Source organism: Hippocampus zosterae, chromosome 6 (assembly GCF_025434085.1).
Source record: "Hippocampus zosterae strain Florida chromosome 6, ASM2543408v3, whole genome shotgun sequence".
In the NCBI taxonomy this organism is placed as follows: domain Eukaryota; kingdom Metazoa; phylum Chordata; class Actinopteri; order Syngnathiformes; family Syngnathidae; genus Hippocampus; species Hippocampus zosterae.
Window position 1 is genome coordinate 10,860,515 of NC_067456.1, and position 14,111 is coordinate 10,874,625.

The following is a 14,111-nucleotide window of genomic DNA, read 5'->3' on the forward strand; positions in this document are numbered from 1 at the left end:
TTACGTTTGAAGTTACTGGTGTGAAAATTATTATTATCGATTTTATGAATTACTTAATTTTCATGTGCTGCGCATGTTGGGTAAAAGATATGTGACATTTTTAAAAAAATTAATTATTTGCATATACGCATGATCTGGCTCGGTTCTAAATTTGTTTGCTAAATACGGACATATTGTGGTACAAACATATTGATGAATCATATGTAGATTTATTACATTACTACTGTAGAGTGCTATTTTTCAGATTAAAAATACGAGACCATAATACTGTCCATGTTTTTGTGGGGCTGTAACAAATTAAAGGCATTTCCATTCATTTCACTGGGGAAAGATGATTTCAGATACAAACATTTTGAGTTGCGATTTGATCACGGAAAAAAAAACATTTGTAAGCAAAGGCATCACTGTATTTGTTTTATGTTGGAATGGCTATTTTCCACTCCCTGTATTTGGAATAAAACAAAAAAAACAGTGTGCCTTTAGCCTTGAAATGCAGCAAGTCGTCACAACTTCTCAAGTGTATATAACATTACAAGAGAATCAGCTCGTCCTGCTTAGGGAACACCCAGAGAGACAAAATGGTATCAAGGATGCAAAAACACGCACACTGACATTAGCTTTGCATGCAGGTCATTGCTGTGTCTAACGCTACCACCCACAGCACAGCACCTGTGTCTGTGTGTTTGTGTGTGTTTGTGTGTGTGTGTGTGTCGTGAGATCTGTGAGAAAAAAAGGTCGCAGTCAGGAGTCGCTCATATGAACTGGATCAGCCACGGCAGAGGTCAGGGGTCAAGGCCCTCCGAGCCAATCACAAGTCGAAGTCGGCCCGAGGGGCTTCGCCCTCCTCCCACACACACACCAAATGCTTAGATGGGATAAGCGGAACATGGCACGCCTTTTTTACGTCACACACATGCACATATGGTGACCACTTTTACCACTCTTGTTTGTAACCTAGCCACACTCTCAAGAATATAAACAAAACAATGTCTGTCTTCTGAGTTTCGGTTGTCTCTTTCTGAGGAAAAACAATAAATATAAAATCGCATAGGAATGCAAACATTTAAGTCACTTTTTTTCCCCAAGCGAAAAGTACTCGAAAAATAATAAAAATGTGTCGTACAATAACTGATTAGAATAAATTGGTCGATTTAAAAAACAAAGGATTCATATTAGAGGAATAAAGACATCATTTCACAATAAAAAAGAGTAATATTACAAGAATAGTCCTATTTTTTAAGTGTTTTTGCAATAATGACAACAACTAATAATATTTTTATGTTATTCGGAAAAAGAAAAGTTTATCCAAAGGAAAAAAAAATTGTACTCTTACCAGAACTCAGTTGTATTTACCCCCAAATTGAACACACTGTACTAGCACTCGCCTGCATGGCAACAAAAGCTTTTCAGGTGGTGAGAGTTTGACCCTGGACCATCTTAATGTTTTTGTTTTTTTTCCTATAAAGGGGGAGGAAAACGGCTTTTCTTTGACCTCCCAGGTGAGGATGGTGATCTTCTCCCAAGGGACCGTGACATTTCACTGAGTGCTGTCGTTTGTACCAATGCAGATTAGCTGTTTGAACGAGAATAAATGTATAGTGTAAAACAGAACATTACATAGATATAGATATGGGAAGGGGAGAGTTGATTTGTCTTGACACTTGTTAGGAAGATTTCAAGAAAGTCTCCTTGTGTGCGCGCGTACGTGTGTGCGTGTGCGAGTGTGTGTGTGTGTGTGTGTGTGTGTGTGTGTGCGTGTGCTCGCGCGCGCGCCTGTTTGGCCCGATTAGGTGGTTGAGCCACGTTACTTTGATTGACAGCCAGGACTTCCACCCTCCCTTCTCGCCAGCCTCTCGCGCAGCACGAAGTGCCTGCGCTCCGATTGGCCACCGCCGGTAGAGCTCAAGCGGGTCAACGGCCACAAGGCGGGCGCTGTGCGGCGCGGCGATTGGTCCCAGGCGCGGTCCACCCTCGCGAGTCCCACGTGGAACGGCACCTCCGATTGGCTGCCGTGGCCGCTCGATGGGCAGTCCTCCAGTTTCGGTTAGCTTGGTGCGTGAAACCGCGTGAGAAAGTTGCCATTGAAGGAGGAACTGCAGCCGGACGGTGGACTACTCCGGCCGCCGCCACCACCACTGCCTCTTTGGAAGTAGTTATCCAAACTGACATCATATTTCCTCTTTTTTTGGCTTCACTGCAATGTGTTCACCATAAGTCACGCAGAGGTAAATATATCAAAATTAACAATTTGCCGGACGGCCGGATTGAGTCAAGTGGTTCTTCTTCAGAGCAATTAACTCGGCGAGGATTTTGAAATTTACGGATACTTTTTCCTCCTTGACTCGGAATATATCGGAGCAAAAAACGACAACAACAAAGCGCGGTGACTACCCATCTCTTTTCATTGCTCACCTGGTTCTTTTACCGCCTGGAGCTTAATGAGCCGCTCCCCCGTGCTTCTCTGCCTGATTTACGGCCCCACTGCCCGCGGGAGTTTTAGGGGCTCGAAACGGCCGCAGGAGGTGCGCGTTTAACGGCTTGGTTGGCTCCCAAGTGCCGGTCGTCGTGTGGAAAGGACCGACGGATGGCTTGGTGAACCGGAGCAGCACATCGGCAGCACCAATCTCACCCCCACCCCCCTCCGGTTTGGTGCTTCTCAAGGGAAGCATCGTGACGGAAGCGGGAAGAACCCCCGCCCCACTCCTCGTCCGGAGATAACGATGTTCCCCCAGGGGCGACACCCGGTAAGACCCCTATAACTCCCCCAACCCTCCCCCGCTCCCTTTGTGACATTGCAGTTCATCACTTGCCTGTAACATCCTGACATAGATTGCAACCATATTTCATTGACTACTCATGCTAAATTGCTAATAGAAATAGTTGCAACCCTATTTAATTGACTGCCAATGTTAAATTGCTAATGTACAGTCCATAGCTACGACCATATTTAATTATCTTACATCTTAATGCTAAATTGCAAGATTGATGGATGAATAACAAGAGTCACATTTCATTGACTTCTAATGCAAACCGGTTACTACAAATTGCAGCAGCCACATTTCTAGACTTTACTCAAATCTGATTGTCTGGCTCTTATCTGCAGGTATTTTGCATTGAATGCAAAATTGGTGTTCGGTTGTAATGTCATAATTCACTCATCAATCAATGACACATTTGATCGGATCCGCAAAATAGAACATATAGCAAGCAAAATCTCGTTCAAACATGTTCTGTGCTTCCATCGTCAACAATCTCAGGTTTCTCAGTAGATAGTCGATTCTTTTTTCAAAATTTTAAAATCTTTAACAATTATATATATTTGGGGGGGGTGACGACCACTCTCCCATTTTCTCTGTATTGACTGTTTATCTGTGCTCTGGAGAGAACTTTTGGGGTTTAATTGTTATGGATTTTCTACCAATGCATTTCAATGGTGGTCGGTTATACACAAATGCTGGCTTTTCATTGGCCGAGCTCGTGCCAATCCCCTGTCAATAGGGGGTCAAACGTACAGCAAATAATCAGGTTGTTAAAACAGATTGGTCCATCTTGTAATTAGCTTAGTGATCGGTTATTGATTTTTTTTTAATAACTCGCTACTCGGTGATTGGCTGTAAATTCCTGATTGTGTAAAGCCTCCACATTTCATTAAGTGCTAATGCTAAAAAGCAGCAAACGTATTCAATTGACTGCTGAAACCAAATTGCTCACGCAAATGGCAACACCTGTATTCCATTGACTGGTAATGCAAAACAACTGCTAAAAATGCAGTAGGTTGCAACATCCGTATTGCATTGACTGATAATGCAACATTTCTAATACATATAGCAAGAACTATATTTTGTTGACCACTCAAGCTAACCTACTCATGTAAATAAATTGCAACAACCACATGACAGTGACATTGCGAATAGTGACTCCCATTTCCCATCGACTCCTCATGCTGAATTGCAGATACAAATACAGAACAAAATTCATATTTCATTGGCTGGTAATGCACATACAAATGGAGAGCAACAATCACATTTTATTGAACACAAATGATAATTTTGCAATTAATCCAGAAACGCATCACACGGCAGTCACAGTCCTGGCGGCCATACGAAAGCAATGAAAAAACACATTCATTCATCTTTGTCCTGACATATTTTGAGGCTGTTCTGGTGAGGTTTTATTTGTCTTGAGAATTGTAAGGCGGACTCCATCAATTGCTCTCGCCGGCCGTTTATAGACCCGGTGACTCGGGTTTCATACCATTGTTTTTGCGTTCAAGACAAAATGGTGGTCATTAATATTTGAGTCTGGGCTGGATTCCATGCACGTTGAGGCCGGCAGCATGGCGTTTATAATAATGGTTGTGTGTTTTTGTTTTAGACGCCCCATCAGGCTCCGGGTCAGCCCTTTAAATTCACCATCCCAGAATCCCTGGACCGCATCAAGGAGGAGTTTCAGTTCCTGCAGGCCCAGTACCACAGGTAGATTTTTAAAGTCTCGCTGTCATCTGTATTGTCTAAATTAGGGTTCGGCAAACTTGTGTGCTCAAAGGCTTAAACTACCCGCACCATTTGTAGAGGAGGTAAGAAAAAAATACAGTTAAACTCGATGTAAAATCGTTACTTTGATAATAATTATATGCCTGCAACCTGACCTTGGATAAGCAGAAAGTGATTAAAATTGTTTCTTTTAAAAACATACAGTTTATTTCAACAATAAAATACTAATTCATGCTAATTTTAAAATGTATTTGATAATTCAATAACCAGTTATTTGATGATGTCATATATTTGAAAATATTACTGGAATTTATTATTAACCCAATTAGAATTAATCAGCCAATTATGCGATTCAAAAGTGGAATGCATGTAAAATAATGTTTTTATTTTATTTTTTCCTTTGACGCTAAATTTGGCAGCATGGTGGTCAGTGCAGAGGTGCAGGATTAGATTCCGGCTCCAGCCTTCGTGTGTGGAGTTTGCATGTTCTCCCCGTGCCTTTGTGGTTTTTTTCCGGGTACTCTGGTTTCCTCCCACATTCAAAAAACCTGCATGACAGGTTAATGGGACACTCTAAATTGTCCTTAGATCTGATTGTGAGTGTGAATGGTTATTTGTCTGTGTGCCCTGCGATTGGCTCGCATCCAGTTAAGGGTGCAGCTAGCCTGCAACCCTCGTGAGGATAAGCAGATGAGAACATTTACAATGAATGTATATGTTTTTTAATGGGAAAGATGAATAAATAACAACATAAAATCAATTTAATCTTTTTTATTGCCCATTTTAGTGAAAAAAAAGGTTCCTGATAATGTGGACTGGAACAAAGAATGGAGCCGGCTGTATGTGGCCTGCGGGTCATACTTGGTCCACCCTTGGTCTCAATGCTATTCCCAGCTATCCGCAATCACCCCTGTTAGCATAACAAACTGGACTCAGACTTACCCATAAACACGGATCGGGTTCACAAGACCGTGCAGTACACTGAGACATCCGGGCTGTTTTTTTTCCCCCCTCTTCTGAAGCTGCGGTAGGTCCGAGTCGAGGTAATAGCTAGCGTGTGGCCTTTTGCAAAGCGTGCCTTATTTTCACCCGTGACACGTGTGTGTCTTTTGCATTAATGTATTTGCGTTAGGTGGTGTCGATAGTTGAGACACGCTGATGTGCAAACGCATATAAACAGCCCACAGGCGCACACATCGCGGTTGTCACGGCTCAACAGGAAGATTCATGGTCTCTATTTCAACAGACGGTGCAGGGCTTCTCCCAGCAACTTGTGGATTCCCTTAATCAGGGAGTAAACAAAAAAGCTGCGATTAGACATTTGCATCCTTTGCTCGTCTTGTTATCTTTCGTCAGCGGCAACTGCCAGAGGAGACGCAAATTGCGTGTTTGTTTTGCGAGAACTTCTTTTTAATCCAACAAAGGGCTTGTGAGGCTGCAGACACAACCACACATCTGTCAATAATCAAAATAGACCGTCATACAGTGCAACCACTGTTGTCAAACAGATTCAGTTTCATAATGGCTGTTGAGTTCCATATATTGAAACACATTTTTACATGGCAAATAATGTCTAGTAAAAAGAATTAACTCATTCCAGGATTAAAAGGTCTTCATTACCTATACAGGGCCTCATCGGCCTACGAGGTACCAACTTCTGACTTTTGAGGATTACAAATGCCGTGCAATGAATTAGTTGACAAAGTTACACAAGAATTTGCCGTCAGGGCATGCTTGATTGGTGCTGTATTTACCGGTAGTATTTTTGTATTTTGTTTAATAGTATTGGCCTAGAATTTTATACAAATATGCACTGTAATTATGACATTACTACTGCATTAGCATAGATTAATAATAGACTTCAAAATAATTTGACTTAGGTCAACAAAAAGTAACGAGAAGAAAAATATGAATACATTTTTAAAAAATAGACCGACAACATTTTGACAAAAATCTAACAACAAACAAGCCAAAATGTCAACAACCGTACAAAAATCTCAAACACTAGACAATAAATTACAAAATGACAAAAATATGACATAAAAACTGACAAGCCTGATAAAAATCAATACATTTTTAAAAATTATTTTTTACAGTTAATATTATTTTATTATCTATCTATCTATCTATCTATCTATCTATCTATCTATCTATCTATCTATCTATCTATCTATCTATCTATCTATCTATCTATCTATCTATCTATCTATCTATCTATCTATCTATCTATCTATCTATCTATCTATCTATCTATCTATCTATCTATCTATCTATCTATCTATCTATCTATCTATCTATCTATCTATGACTAGTGCATTCACGTAGTTTAGCAATTTACTACGGTGCTTTCCAAATTACATATACATTTTGCTTATATTGCTGCCAAAGGAGCAGAGTGCTGTTGGAAAAATAGGATTCAAAATATCGTCGTGGATTCACAAGAAAAATTTGTCCAAAACCTGACAAAAATCTCACGGGATCTTGCCAAAAAATCGAGAAAAAAATCTGTCAAGAAAAATGATCAAAATCAGCCCGAACCTTGCAAAAATGTGACGCTTTTAAGTCATTTATTTGAAATATGATGGCTGAGAAGGGGAAAAAGGCTCAAATCAAGACTGATGGAATACTACAAGTTCATGGGTTAGGAGGCTCAAATATTTGAAAAGCCCCATATTACGCCACTGCTCCAGCGTGCTGAGTCATTTAATTAGGCACCCAGTAAGGTATGAGAGGAGAACTACATAAAACGGAAATAAAGCAAGTAGAACAATTCGCCCTCTGAAGCCGCCAGACAAATGCGTAACTCGCAATAACAGTTTGCCGTTTTGTTGGCAAGCTTCTCTGGTTATTATTGTGCTTTTGCTACATGTTGCTAACGTCCATACAGACAAGTTACAATTCAGGTTTGCACTTCTTCCTCTTTGCTGTACTGTGCTGTGGCGGCATCACAGAAAGCCAAAGAAAAAGCCAAACACTTGTGGGCATAACCCTTTAGTTGCTGCCTGAGATTAAGTTCTCACGAGTCCAACAATGAACGCCAAGGTTGCCTGGCATACTTCCCGAAAACGTTGGTGGAACACCTAATGATTTCACTTTTGCGGCCTTTGACTTGGGAGGTTGGCGCTATGTTAAAAACATGTGCTGCATGTGCATATCAATACTGCCGTAAGAATCTCAAGGCTCTTCTCACTGTGACGACCTGTGGCACTTGTGTTTCAGTCTCAAGCTGGAGTGTGAGAAGTTGGCTGGCGAAAAGACGGAGATGCAGAGACACTATGTCATGGTGAGATACATTTACGGTGTTCTTTTCTTTTTTGTTCTCCAACATGAGCGCTCTTGAGAAAGGTGCCGTGTCCTCGTCGGCCCTCTGTGTGTTCTGATCTTGCTGAACTTTCGTCTTGCCTCGAGCGATGATTCACTTTGTGTGCGTGTTAATAACAGAATAAGTGGGAGCCAGCGCTGTCATTTTCAAAGGCGTTCTCACATACCTACGAGTTATTATAGGAGACGCATCATGCATTTTTCCCCCCCACAAAACATTTCCCAGGTGTCCTAATAGCATGTCGGACATTCTTTTGTCAAACCCCGCAAAGAATCAAGAATTATAGAAAACTTTACACCATCTGTTCATATTTGGGCTGAAATGAGTCTGTTTTGAGGTGCCCGTCTGATGCAAATAGGCCACTGCTCAGCCCACCCTCCCTTACGTTGTGAGGGACATTGGCAGCATACAATATATTTTCATTCGCGGAAGCAGCACTTTGTCACCAAACAGCCGAATGACACTTGTCAGTTATTATGACCCACGTGTGTGCGGAAACATCAGCAAACACGCCACACGCCCACCGCGTGGACAACTTGACAAGCAATCCAGTAAATGCAGCTGATCAGAAGCAAATGCTGTTCACTCTGTGCGTCCAGACAAACTCACCGCAGCTCTGCTCTACTTTTGTTTTTTAAATTGGTAATGTTTCAGACGCTCCAGCAGTCCCCCGCGCTCTATTTTCAAATGTGGACAAAAACATTTCCTAGAACTCTATTGAACAACCTCTACAAAGTAAATGCCTCCACACCACCACGGGGATGTCATCAGGATCAACTGAATTTCTATTTTTCATCTTAATCCCTTTCTAATTTCCCCCTTGTTAATCATTGTTACTTCCTGGTCTAACAAAATTGTCTCCTTTACTCAGCCTTCTCTCTCACTTTCCATTTTTTTCAGCACATTGCCAGGTAGTGGAGGTTAAACCTCAGGACAGAAGTAATGATTTGTGAGCAACGGTATGGTTCCATACCTAGGCAGAGCCTTGAGTGTGAAGTAAGGTGGTGAAGAGAAGGCAGGTTGGACCGGGTAGAGGAAAGTGTTATGTGGTCCAAGAGTCTGCAAGGATGAAGGGGAACGTTTATGAGACAGTGGTGAGGTGATGGACACAAATGGCCGCTCAAGCGGCACGCTTCTGTTTTCCGTTTTCGCAGGCCGCCGTTTTCAGCTTCTACATGGAAACAGTGACACTGTTGTTAGCAAAGCCTTTGAGAGCCTTTGTCTGGCTCCAAAACAACACCGATTTGAACCGTTTCCAGTTCAGATCCAAGCGCTCATGTATAACAAATTTCTGATTGCGTGCATCTTTTCACAAAAGTCTTTGTTCATTTCTGAGTCCTTTTCTGGATAGAGAGTAGGAATGGGATCTACTGCATTAATTCGGTGTTTCCACTTTGGTTCAGAGTTAGAATGGCAAACATTGATCTGGATTGTTTTCACGTGGGTTCTGTTTCTCGGAAGCAACTTGGGTGACACGGTAAACAAACAATGGAGGACAAAGCAGCAGCTTTGTTGGGAAAAGGACATTTGACCGTGTATTTAGGAAGGCTTTCACTGCCTTAGTTGTAATTGCGTTATGCATGTGAACTGAGTCTTATTTGTGATGTCATTTAACCATTGTGCTTCGTGTCCCTTTTCAGTACTACGAGATGTCTTACGGCCTCAACATCGAAATGCACAAACAGGTAATAGTTGTGTACGTTGTATTTCGTCCGCGCGACTGCCTTACTGTTACCTTCTCTGTGTGTGTCCGTTTATGTTTGTGTGCGCGCGCACGTGTGTTTATCCGTGATCGATGGAGCTCTGTCTCCAATTCCTGCGTTAGCGTCGGCCGGCTGAGCCCGGAGGCAGGATGAATGGCTCTGTAGATTGATTGGTGCTGTCTAGGGGAGCGGCCTGCTTTATTACATTAGAGAGGAGGGGCTGTGGGAAGGAGTGGGTGGTGGGGGGGGGGGGGGGGGGTCAGAGGAATCGATCATCAGCAGAGTTAGAGACAGCCGGCTCCACTTTTTGCAGGCAAAGAAGTGTGCTTTGACGCAAACCTTGGGAAGGCAGACATGCCAAACGGGCCCCTTGCGGACATTTGCGTGCCGCCAAAAAACAAACGAAGAGGCAAATGAATGCACAAACAAAAGGCTTAAAATTGTAGAGTGCGCAGACACAATCACAAGGGAGGGGGGGGGTTCCCCCAGCGGAGTGTTGGGAAGCTCGCGGCGTTTAGCAGTAATTACCCCGGCTATCGATCAGTCACACCTGAGGAAATTGGAGGCGGATTGGCCGGGGCTGCTTCCATGAAGAGTCTCACCTTCTTGTTGTCTCCTCTTCCTACCTCTTCCTTATCCACCTCGAGGGCTTTTCTCCCATTTTACACCCCAACTTCTTGCTACTCTTTGGTGAGGCCTTTTACAAACAATCCCCCCGCACCCCCACCAAACACGCACCCCTCCTTTCCAACCGGGTCGGCTTTCATTTTGTCCATTTGAAGCTCCTGTTCCTTCCTTGCGAGGAGATGCATTTCTGCCAATTATACACACAGACACACACGAGCACACGCACACGCGCACACAGCTCCAGGGGAGGTCATTAGCTTGGGGCTTTAGTTGTCGGAGCAACAGGCTTCTGTAGGCGGGTGGCGTGGGGTATACAGATTAACAAACCACTCCCCGCTGTGTACGAACGTGTGTGTGTGGCAGGATGTCTGTTCATAGTTAGTGCATTGTGGTGCTTCGCTGGTCGAACTTCAGAACTCAGTTTCTCATTAAGACCGGTTGGAGATGAAAGTGTTTTGTTCCAATCAGGTCAGCACAGCGGCTTAGTTGAGAAGGCCCGACCGACTGTGAATCTCGCTTTGTGCCCTCTTGTGTTCCCCCCACAACCGTGCTTGCGTGGGCTTCCTTCCAAATTCCAAAACCATTGAGGGCTCTAAATTGGCCATCGCTGTAAATGAGCGTGAATGGTTGTTTGTCTATGTCCTGCGATTGACTCTGCGACCAGTCTAGGGTTTACCAACCTCAGTCCGTTTGGGCTCTCCGATGAGCAGCAGTAATGAGATTGCTTGGATGGCTGTTCCAGTCACAGAAGAGCCACATTAAAAGGCCTTTGTTGACAAATATCGAGTCAATAACGACCCCAGCCAAACGTCCCGTGACTCTTCGACTCACCGTGCACATGTTTCCTCGTGTGCAATTACCCTTTTACATGAGGGAATGCAGGTAACCCGGTTTGTTTGATCCTCATTAAGGTAAGATGCCCTGATAGTCTTTAGTAAGACTATTCTCAGTCGGCCTAATCGGGGGAGCCGTGATACGATGCTAATTATAGGCGCGTAGCACGGGTTTCTGAGAAAGGGCTGCGCAGGTATAGCCGGCCTAAAATTAGCTCTCTCTGAGCTTTCACGACACGCCGCCAATTAGCCGTAAGACCGATTTACAGCACGCCGAGGTCAGCTGCTTGCAAGCTGTTTTGAGGGGAGGAATGTTGTTTACGGCCTCTTTCACGCAGAGAGCCTTCAAAATTGTTGTCTCGCAGCCCATACAGGCGATGCAGCTGCTTTTGACTTCAACTCCCGGGAAGGCGTGATTTTGACGCACCCGAGCACTTTCACACTGGGAGGTGGCAGCCCACCATCACATGACTATCAGGTGTGACAAAGTACTTGTCAGACAGAGTCAACACTTCCAATCTTGGCAATAACAAATTGGCTGCAGCGCAGTAAAAGAGCAAAGGAACTTTTTTTGTAACATGCATTGTAAAAAGGGGGGCTTTCATACAACGAAGAAGTTGGAACTTGCCATGTTGGCTGTGTCCCTCCCCGATTCCGTGTCGGCGCGATTTAGACACAACAATAACATGGAAATAGTTTCTTTCACAAAATATTTTGTAGAGGGCATTTTTTTCCTTCTCTGAGGGCAAGAAATTGGTGTACTTCGTCCTCCCATGCTGTTTATATCGAACTGAAGTGCACAAAAATGGTGCGCAATAGACAGCATGTACTTCTAATCCTCTAAAGTAATAAGAAACCTCTGTCATTCTATGTTATTGTCATTCTTACAGAACAGCATCACTGAAGTTTGCAGGAAAAGGCAGGCTAAATTGAGCTGGGGTGTGTTTAATTTGCATATTGCTTGTAAATGCAGAACTGGCAAGTATACGTTCTGAACTACCCAGACGGCGTCATGTTGCGTTTACTGATGTTGCTTGGATTGTTCCCGCTGCGAACCGTATCCAGATAGCTTTTGGCAAACAGCCTGTCATTGTCTCTCATCTTGCATCGCGTTCATTGTCAATTATTTACCATCATCTCGTGTGCGTACTGCTGTAGTTCATAGTGACTCCCATTTTTTTTCACTGCTTCTGCGTCATTTTGCATGCAAGTCTCTTGGCTCATATTACGTATTCACTCCCCCCCCACACCTCCATTAAAAAAAAATACAGTTGGAGTTGCAGATAATCATTTAGCATAGTTCAGAGGTTGTCCCAACCAGGCTCACACTTTATTTAGCTCGCCCAAGTGCATAATTGGCTGAATGGCGGCGGGGTTAGGGCTTTGGCGAGCCGATATGCGTGTCCTCGTGAGCTCAGTGGTGTTATTATCACACCCAAATAAGCTCCAGAACAAACACAATGGACTTGAGGTTTTACATTTGTGGCTTTACGTTTTTTTTTCTTGTTGTTGTGTTTAAGTAGCAGCACGCCTGCCTCAGTCAAAAACATTTATGTTACGTTAACACCCTAAATTGTTTATAGGTACGAATGTGAGTGTTTATTTGTTTAATTGTGCCAACTGAGATTGACTTGCAACCAGCCCAGGATGCACCCTGCCCCTCAACCAAACTTGGCTGGCTTGCCTCCAGCCCAGGCGTGATGCTAATGAGGGTAAGCGCTAAAGAAAGTGAGTCAAAGTTTCTTGCGGCATCAGTTGAGCTAACCGATGATTTATTGGTGGGACAAAATATCAATATATAGTCTGGATCATTGTCGCTTATGGCACCGTACTGATACACAAACATTAATATTGACATTGTTTTGATCTCTGAAATGCAAACATCGTCAACATTTCTTTGTGACAAGAAAAATTGTTTGCGACGAGTAAAAACTGTTTGCTAACATCTTTGCAACATTTTTACGGGCCCTGACGAAAACTTAACATTAGTTACGTTTGCCAGGGAAAAGGAGAAGCGAATCCAGGAGCGACTTTCATTATCGTTTATTGCTGTTGGGCGTGTCGTATTTGTGTTCAGTAAAATGTGACTTTTAAGTTTCACACGAATGTCGTGGTCCGATTTGGCTACCATACAGTGGAAAAACGGCAGAAGCTTCCATAGGCCCTGAATGTGACATGCAGCTTTTGCGTATGCGACTACTGGCGTGTAGCGGTGAGCCATGGTGGTGTGTCATGGCCCCGACGATTCCCTCTTCAACCCGACCTCCTTCATATCGCTTTGATTGGATGACGTGTAATACGAGCCCACTTATCTGATTCGACGCTGCTCAGGGGATATCTGCTTTCAGACGATTGTAGCCGCCTCCGGGTGAAGAGGGGGTAGGGGGGGGGGGGATCAGGGCGCAGAGGGCGGATGTGTTGGCATGGATACTCGGGGCCCAGCAAATAAAGTTAGGAGCTGATGAGATTATGTTTAAGTGCTGTTAGCGAACGGGTGGGGGCAGGGGGGACAAGAGCCGAATGGATGGAGGGAAGCATGAGAAACCCAAGCCGCCTCTTGATAATTGGAGAGAAAAGCTCTCGGGTTTGTGTGCTTTCGCCGCCTTGAAACTGCTGCATGGATATTATTTTTAAAAAAATCTCATAAAACAATTTTGCAGAGTTTTTTTGCATCTCGATAAATCCACAGGTGCATTCGCATGAATTAGAATATTGCAAATTCATTTATTTATTTTTTTTGGTTTATTCAGTAGTTGAACTGATAAAGTGTACCGATGAGAAAGCTATTCGAATTGATTGAAATGGTGAATTTGGAGTTTTCAGTCGCTGTAATCATCAGAATGATCAAGGTAATTAAGATGCAATCATGAAATATTTTGTTCTGAAGAATAACTTTTTACCTGGTAACACTGGCTGGTGTTGCCAACTTAGTTGGTCTCAGTTAGTCTTCCCCCCCCCCCCCCTTATTTTTTTGACCGAGATATATTTTGTGCATGCGTGGAATGTATATTTATGTCCTGAAATGTTTTATGACTGGAACAGTGTGTAAGTCTGTGGCCCGCGTGCAAGTCCAAACCGGCCGGCACACGCGCAGTGCTTAAACTGTCGAAGGGTGCCTTTTAACTGCAATGTC

At 43.4% G+C, this 14,111-nt stretch overlaps 1 protein-coding gene across 6 annotated transcripts in view; it reads left to right on the forward strand.

Annotated features, from left to right (window-relative positions):
- The first annotated feature begins 2,023 nt into the window (after positions 1–2,023).
- The window catches only part of LOC127602479 (transducin-like enhancer protein 1), a 29,305-nt gene continuing 17,217 nt past the window's right edge, over positions 2,024–14,111 (forward strand). The window contains exons 1-5 of one of the 6 annotated variants that reach the window (XM_052068620.1): positions 2,025–2,383; positions 2,501–2,744; positions 4,375–4,475; positions 7,713–7,776; positions 9,456–9,500. In XM_052068620.1, the coding sequence (XP_051924580.1) occupies positions 2,721–2,744; positions 4,375–4,475; positions 7,713–7,776; positions 9,456–9,500 (234 nt within the window). In that variant the 5' untranslated portion in view covers positions 2,025–2,383; positions 2,501–2,720. Of the gene's footprint in view, positions 2,745–4,374; positions 4,476–7,467; positions 7,561–7,712; positions 7,777–9,455; positions 9,501–14,111 lie in introns of those variants that run through there. The other 5 variants (XM_052068622.1, XM_052068621.1, XM_052068623.1 and 2 more) reach the window with 5 other exon arrangements.